General features: G+C 37.0%; 1 protein-coding gene across 3 annotated transcripts in view; it reads left to right on the forward strand.

Moving 5' to 3' along the window:
• Positions 1-8,296, forward strand: part of KDM5A (lysine (K)-specific demethylase 5A) — a 103,587-nt gene that overhangs the window by 68,190 nt on the left and 27,101 nt on the right. For all 3 annotated transcript variants that reach the window (XM_006771306.2, XM_015568849.1, XM_015568850.1), the window contains 3 exons: positions 767-928; positions 3,103-3,654; positions 4,028-4,171. In XM_006771306.2, coding sequence (XP_006771369.1) covers positions 767-928; positions 3,103-3,654; positions 4,028-4,171 — 858 coding nt within the window. The remainder of the gene's footprint in view (positions 1-766; positions 929-3,102; positions 3,655-4,027; positions 4,172-8,296) is intronic.

Raw genomic sequence — 8,296 nt, forward strand, 5'->3', positions numbered from 1 at the left:
ATAGAACCAGAGACATAAAAGCATCGAACAGACTGTCCAATCTATGAGGGAAGGCAGGGGGTGAGGAGGTAAGAGATCATCCAAAGGACTTGTATGCATGCATATGAGTATAACCAGTGGACGCAGACAATAGGGGGATGAGGGCATGTGCTGGGGGGTGGAGGTGGCCGGGGAGAGGTCAATTGGGGAAAAAGGAAACTCATGTAATACTTTAAACAATAAAGGATTTAAATTTAAAAAAATGATTATTTCAGAATATTCATGGGGATGTAATGTATAGTATAGGGAATAAAGTCAATAATATCCTAATAGTTCTGTATCGTGTCAGATGGGTTCAAGATTTATCAGGATGATCACTTAGTAAGTTATATAATGTCTAATTACTGGGATGTATACCTGAAATTAATATAGTAATATATGTCAACCATAACTGAAAATTTAAAAATGATAAAATAAATAAATAGTAGTTAAGGGCATAGGCGTTGAAATATGATAGTTTCATGTTTGAGGACTGGCTCCCTCATTACTAACCCTATGTCCTTGGGCAAGTTGTTTCCTTTCTGAGCCTCAGTTTTCCCGTTTGTAAAATATAGACAATACCTACTTCAGAGGACTGTTAGGAGAATTGAATTAGTTAATGAGTGTTAAGACCTTAAGAAAGTGCCCAGGACTTGGTGAGTAATCAATAAATGGTTCCTTTTATTATTTTCAGTTTTAAGAATTTTTTTTTTAAACGAGAGCTCAGTATTTGATTTTATTTTTGTAGGTACTAAGTCCCCGAACTGACATTGGTATATATGGGAGTGGTAAAAACAGAAGGAAAAAAGTAAAAGAACTAATAGAAAAAGAAAAAGAAAAGGATCTGGACCATGAGCCTCTGAGTGATCTGGAGGAAGGATTGGAGGAAACCAGAGATACAGCCATGGTGGTAAGAAATTATGATACGCATTTTGACTTTGTATGGTAAATACAAAATTCTGTGAAGATATTAGCGCAATCACTGTTTTTATTTTTATATACTTTCTCTGGCTTTACGGTTATAAATATTTCAAATATTTTAAAAATATTTATAATCAAAGTATATAAAAAGTTTACTGTTCTCTCCCTAAATTTTTTCTATATCATTCTTTATTGTTGTCTTAATAGTTTAATATTTTATAAAATTTTCTAATATTTACTGAACATTTTTCTGATATTGAACATTTGGTTGTTATTAAGTGTTTACTATTATGGATACTAATAAAGTGAACTTCTTTGTATATAGCTTTTTCTTTTTTAAAAAAAATATTTTTGTTGATTTCAGAGAAAAAGGGAGAGGGTGAGAGAGAGAGAGAAACATCAGTGATGAGAGAGAATCATTGATTGGCTGCCTCCTGCACGCCCCCGAGGGGATCGAGCCTGCAGCCCGGGCATGTGCCCCTGACCAGAATCAAACCTGGGACCCTTCAGTCCACAGGCGGGCACTCTATCCACTGAGCCAAACTGGCTAGGCGCTTTTTCTTTTTTCAAGTTATTTTCTTACACTTGATTCTTAGGAATGGGATTACTGGGTTAGAATTTAATGGCTTAATACTATTGTGCTTTTCAAAGGAATTGTATCAGCTTACTGATATCTGCTGCTGTTTAAAATATCTTCCTTCTCTCAGTAGCATTCAATAGTATAGTGAGTGCTCAATAGAATATTTATAGGTAATTAAGTGAAGGCATTAAGAAGTACAAATTGGTTATTATAGAATAGTCATGGGGATGTAATGTACAGTATAGTGGTGTTTTTTGTTTTGTTTTGTTTGTTTTTGGATTTTGTTTGAGAGTAGGAGGAATGTTGTTAAGATTACTAGGAGCCTGAGGAAAGAGAAAAAATAAAAATGAATTTGGTCAGTATGTAGTAAGGAGTTGCATATGGCTGTTTCTGCCTACAAATGATCCTGTGTTGTTGTTTTTTCTTCCCAATTTTAGTTTTCAATTACAGTTTGCATTCAACATTATTTTATACTAGTTTCAGGTGTACAGCATAGTGGTTAGATAATCATATACTTTACAAAGTGTTCCCCCCAATAGTTCAGGTACCCACGTGATACCATAAATAGTTATTACAATATTGTTGCCAAATGATTGTGTTTTGAGGCCAGCAGAAATGATTTCTCATTAGGGAGCCTGCCCAACAGGTCATCTTACCAGGCAAATAGAATAGGAAATTATTTCGAAACTAGAGGCCTGATGCACAAAATTCATGCAAAAGTAGGCCTTACTTTTCCCGGCTGCCGGCACTGGCTTCCCTCTGGCACCCTAGACCCGGGCTTCCCTCACATCTCCGACTTTGTCCGGTAGGTCGTCCTGTAGGATGTCTGGTCTAATTAGCATATTATACTTTTATTATTATAGATTGTTTCAAAACTATAAAAGTTTAAAAAGAAAGTCTACTGACAGTATTCATAATTAAATGTTATTTGCTTTCATTTACTTTTTTGAAATGAGCTACATAAAATTTTGTTATAATTGGTCATCAGGCTGTGTTACTCTACTATTACATAAGTTGGAGAGGCCTTCTAGAAATAAATAAAAATTGATTTGTATAGAACTTCCTCCCAGGGAATGAATTGCCAGTGGATGGGAAGCTAGTATTTATTGAGTGTTTACCTTGTGCCAGGCACCAAGTTAAGCATTTTGATGTATTATCTTATTTAATCCTTAAAACAACAAAATGAGTTTGGTGGTATCCTCATTTTTCAGAAAATTGAGATTCAGAAGACTTGTGCCCCAGGTCAACAATATATAAGTACAAGAGCCAAGCTTCATACTTAGGGTCTCTTGACTTCAAGGCATACTGTCTACTGCACCCTACGGAATAATTCAAAGTTCTCTACTGATGAAATTGTCAAATATAGTAGCATTTTGCCCATTTCACACAGGAATGTTTATATGGAAACTGGCACACACCCCCACATTTTACGTAATGATTAACAACTGATTTTTTTTTTTTTTAAAGGACAATGCTTGTTATTATGAGGCCCCAACTTGGAGATGATCCCTCAGCCTTAAGGATTTGGTATTTTTGGAGTATTTTGCAGTGACTCCTTTCTTTTAAATGTTCTTTGTGTACAGGTGGCAGTTTTCAAAGAACGCGAGCAAAAAGAGATTGAAGCCATGCATTCCCTCAGAGCAGCCAATCTAGCCAAGATGACAATGGTGGACCGCATAGAAGAAGTAAAATTTTGCATTTGCCGCAAGACAGCCAGTGGATTTATGCTGCAGTGTGAGCTCTGCAAAGACTGGTTCCATAATAGTTGTGTTCCCCTGCCTAAGTCAAGTACCCAGAAAAAAGGGTCTAGTTGGCAGGCTAAGGAAGTAAAATTCCTTTGCCCTTTTTGTATGCGCTCTCGAAGGCCAAGGCTAGAGACTATTCTGTCACTCCTAGTATCCCTTCAGAAGTTGCCTGTACGGTTGCCTGAAGGAGAAGCCCTACAGTGTTTGACAGAACGTGCTATGAGTTGGCAGGATAGAGCCCGGCAGGCTCTAGCCACAGATGAACTGTCTTCTGCCCTGGCCAAACTATCTGTGTTGAGCCAGCGTATGGTGGAGCAGGCAGCTCGAGAAAAAACTGAAAAGATCATCAGTGCAGAACTCCAAAAAGCAGCTGCCAATCCAGACTTACAGGCAAGTTTAGGATTTTCTTTTTTTATTTCATGAGATAATGTTTGTTAGTGTGTAAGTACTAAATCAAATCTATCTTACTGGTTGATTAGGAAGACAACAGTAAGTTGCCAGCAGTTAGATTATCCATAACATCTTCTTTCTATATACACCTATAGGATTTTGAATATATAACTAAGTCATTTTAGTGAAAAATTATTTGGAAATATTATTCAGGTGGACCTTAGTATCATAGGCAAATAATTTGCTCTGTACTAACTGGTGAACTCTGTTTAGCCACTTTGCAAGTTCATTACATTTTGGTAGTCATAATCACATATTACCCATGTTTATTCAGTGTGTCTCTCTGTTCATCCTGAAATTATTTGTTGTTTAGGGACACTTACCTACTTTCCAACAGTCTGCTTTTAACCGGGTGGTGAGCAGCGTATCTTCTTCCCCTCGACAAACAATGGATTATGATGATGAAGAAACAGATTCTGATGAAGACATTCGGGAGACATATGGTTATGACATGAAGGTAATTACATGGTCAGGTGTGTAGGTACATATCTGATCACTGGGTTTGTTTAACAAGATGTTTGAGGCTTAAGAGTAGAATAGAAAGCTAGTAATCTATCTTGAGTTTATGGTGATAGCATTTTTTTCAAAGCTCCAAAAAAATATAGATTGATGATGAAATAGCAGGGTTTTTTTGTTGTTTTTTTTTAAGAGTGGAATTTTAAACTTTATTTTTCTCACTGTGTAACTCCTTAGGTCTTAAGAGGGACTAGCAAAATTATTAATTTAGTTACTGAAAGCTTTCATGGCTGATTTAGTATTTTTCCTTTGATTGTTAACATCTATCTAGTTATTTTTTAAAAATTTCATTGTATCTTGCTTTGAGTACTTTGCTTTAGTCTCTCATCTGGATGGTGCTAGATTGAATATCATAGTCAGATGGGTTACACTTGGGCTTATGGTTTGAATTTGCAGTTACAGTTGCAGTTAGAATATATTATTTGCCCTTAATATGATTATTTTGATAATGATACCACACTGGTGATGAAGAGAAAGTTTTGGCAAGTTTGTTTTGTGTTGGATTTTATTGGCCTTTTATTGTTATTTTGTGTCAGGCCCAAATCCTCTTCTTTTACCTAGTAATATTATGTGTTGTTCTATTTACAGTCTGTGCCTATAACCAGGGAGTTTGTGCTCTTTTATATGAAAACCTAGGGTGCAATCTTTTACATACCCTTTAACTATCTTTTTTTGGTCTTTTCAGCATGCAAATCAGGTAGGTAAGCTCATTCTTAGAGCAATGAATATCATCAGCATTGAATTCCCAGGATATAAATTAAAACCATCCATCATAGATGATTGTAAATTATTTGCTGGAAATATTTTTTCAAGATAAAAATGGATCCAGAGGCCCCAGCCTGGCCGCTTGGTTGCTTGGAGCATTATCCTGTACCCCAAAAAGGTTGTGGGTTCGATTCCTGGTCAGGGCCCATACCTAAGTTGTGGGTTTGATATCCAGTTGGAGCAAGTATGGGAGGCAACTGATAGATATTTCTCTCCCATATCAATGTCTCTTCCTTTTCCTTTCCCACTCCCTCTCTCCATTTCCCTCTCTCTTCCTCTCAAGTCTAAATCCTCAAATGAGGATTTAGAAAGCAATGGATTCAGGGGATGCTTTAATGAGGAAATTTATAGTTATATGAAATAGACTTGAGAAAAGTTGAAACTTGAATTACCCTGTTAAAATAAGGTTCTGAGTACGTTGAAGTTACCCTGAAGTTAATGACCATCTTTGTATAGGATGACCAGCAGCAGCTATAAGGACATGTGACCCATGCCACATATAAATTAGTTACTTAATACTAGAATTGCTTGTTTGCCATAACTTACAGGCCCCCAATACTTGGGTTATCTTTCTAGCACATTAATAATCAACCACTACTATAGAATTGCTAAATAGGATGGGCTTTGCTTGGAAGTAGATTGTAATCGTACTGATATGATTGTAAGCAGTAGTCTTTTTCTGTAAAATTTATATGTGTGTCTCAGCCTAGTTTCTTTTTTGATCCGGGGGTATTGGCAATGTGAAAAATAAAATTATGGATTTTACAGTGTTAGTAATGTGTTTGATAGCTTGAAGACTGGAAGAATGGTGGCAAGACTTAATGGTAATTCAAAATAAAAGTTACCTGGATGTGGGTATTTTTGCATTAAAAAAATTATATATTCTTGAGTATTCACCCATAGAACAAACACTCAGTGTAATGAAAATTATATTTGACAATTTATTTGCATTTGGCTTGGTGATTTTTCCCTTTGATATTCCCTGATTATGTCTCCATGAATTCATCCTTAAAATAGGTTGAACTTAATGTCTTTACTTAAAGAAGAGTCCCATACTGGTTTAGGAAGAAGAGTACATAATTATATAGAAAAATCAAATCAGTCATTTGATCTTATTGTAGTATTTAAATGTTTAAAACAGATGATTTATGCTTTGCATTGTTTACTTCATTTTGTATGTAACATTCTGTTATCACCACTAAAATACTCTGAGCAGCAATTCAAGAATTTTATTACTTAGGAAATATATACTTAATGAAGCAATATGTCAGATCTTTTGTGATTGTGTTTCAGATAACTTTCTTTCAGATATTCGTATAATTATTCCCTTTTAAGGCATATTCTGTACCTTTACTGAAACTTTTTATTCATACTATAGTTTGTATTTTACAAATGAAAAATGTGCAGAATTACAAATATGTGCAGAATTACACATTAGAAAGGAGAGTATAAAAGAGTAGTAATTATTACCTTCCAGGAAGTTCTTTTTTGTATCCCATTACTTGCTTATTTTAGAGAAAGACAAGTTAAACACTTAGATTTTTAAATTTTTTTCTTCTCACCTTTGTTAATACTTGGGTGGCTTGAACTTTAGTGGAAATAGAGTAAGTTTTGTCTTGACTTTAATCTGACCTAGTACCAGATAAAATGGAGTGATAGATCTATATATAAAACCCATTTCTCACTGAGAGGCCATTCCATCCTGCATATTTGCCATTGGTGAGATTGAACTATAATTTTCCTTCTTAGGAAGAATAATTTGTTTAAGCTTGCTATTTATCAACCTATCTGTGCCCTTTTTTAATAAAAATCTTTGTTGTGAGAGTATTATAGATGTCCCTCTTTTTTCCCCCCATTGCCCACCTTCACCCAGTTCCCACCCCAGGCCTTTGCCACCCTACTGTCTGAACATAGGCAATGCATATATGCATATAAGATCTTCGTTTAATCTCTTCCCACCTCTCCACCCCCCCTTCCATCTGAGAATTATCAGTCTGTTCCATTTCCATGCCTCTGATTCTACTTTATTCACCAGTTTATTCTGTTTATTAGATTTATTTATTTTTATTTTTAGATTCAGTTGTTGATAGATAATGTACTTATTGCCATTTTATTGTTCATTTTGTTGTTACTCCTCACCTGAGGATATTTTTCCATTGATGTATTAGAGAGAGTGGAACAGAGAGGGAAAGATAGAAACATTGATGTAAGAAAAACACATTGATTGGTTGCCTCCTGCAGGTACCCTGACCAGGGCCCTGGTCAGGGAGAAACCTGCGACTGAGGTGTGTGCCCTTGACTGGAATCAAACCTAGGACCCTTTGGTCCAGAGGCTGACAGTCTGTCCACTGAGCCAAATTGGCCAGGGCTATTGTTCATATTTTTTATTTTCTTCTTCTTCCTCTTCTTAAAGAATACCTTTTCATGTAATACTGGTTTGGTGGTAATGAACTGCTTTAGTTTTTTCTTGTCTGGGAAGCTCTTTATTTGTCTTTCAATTCTAAATGAGAGCTTTGCTGGATAGAGTAATAATGGTTGTAGGTCCTTGCTTTTCATCACTTTGAATATTTCTTTTCAATCCCTTCTGGCCTGAAAAGTTTCTATTGAGACATCTTGATAGTCTTATGGGAGCTCCCTTGTAGGTATAATTGTCTTTCTCTTGCTTTTAAAATTCTCTCTTTGTCTTTTGTCTTTTAATCCTCACCTGAGGAGTGAGGATATTTTTTCCATTGATTTTTAGAGAGAGTAGGAGGGGGAAGAGGAGAGAGGGAGGGAGGGAGGGGGGGGGGGAAGGGAAGGAGGGAGAAACATGGGGGTGAGGAAAATTTGTGCGGGGGTAGGGGGGTGGTGGTGGTCCCTGTCAGCCTGGCCTGCGCCAATTTGCACTCCAGGACCCCTTGGGGGATGTCCACCTGTTGACTTAGGCCCACTCCCCGGGGGATCAGGCCTAAGCTTGCAGTCAGACATCCTTCTGGCAGCCAGGGAACCCTCAGGGGATGTCCAACTAAAGGCTTAGGCCCCCAAGGGATCGGGCCTAAACCATTAGTTGGACATTCTTAGTGCTGCCATGGAGGTGGGAGAGGCTTCTGCCACCACCTCTGCTCTGTCCAGCCATGAACCAGCTTCTGGCTGAACAGCGCTCCCCCTATGAAAATGCACTGACCACCAGGGGGCAGCTCCTGCTTTGAGTGTCTGGCCCCTGGTGGTCAGTGCATGTCATAGTGACTGGTCATTCTACCATTAGGGTCAATTTGCATATTACACTTTTATTATTCTTATATAGGATGCCAATTGATGGGTT

This window comes from Myotis davidii, unplaced genomic scaffold (assembly GCF_000327345.1).
Source record: "Myotis davidii unplaced genomic scaffold, ASM32734v1 scaffold944, whole genome shotgun sequence".
In the NCBI taxonomy this organism is placed as follows: domain Eukaryota; kingdom Metazoa; phylum Chordata; class Mammalia; order Chiroptera; family Vespertilionidae; genus Myotis; species Myotis davidii.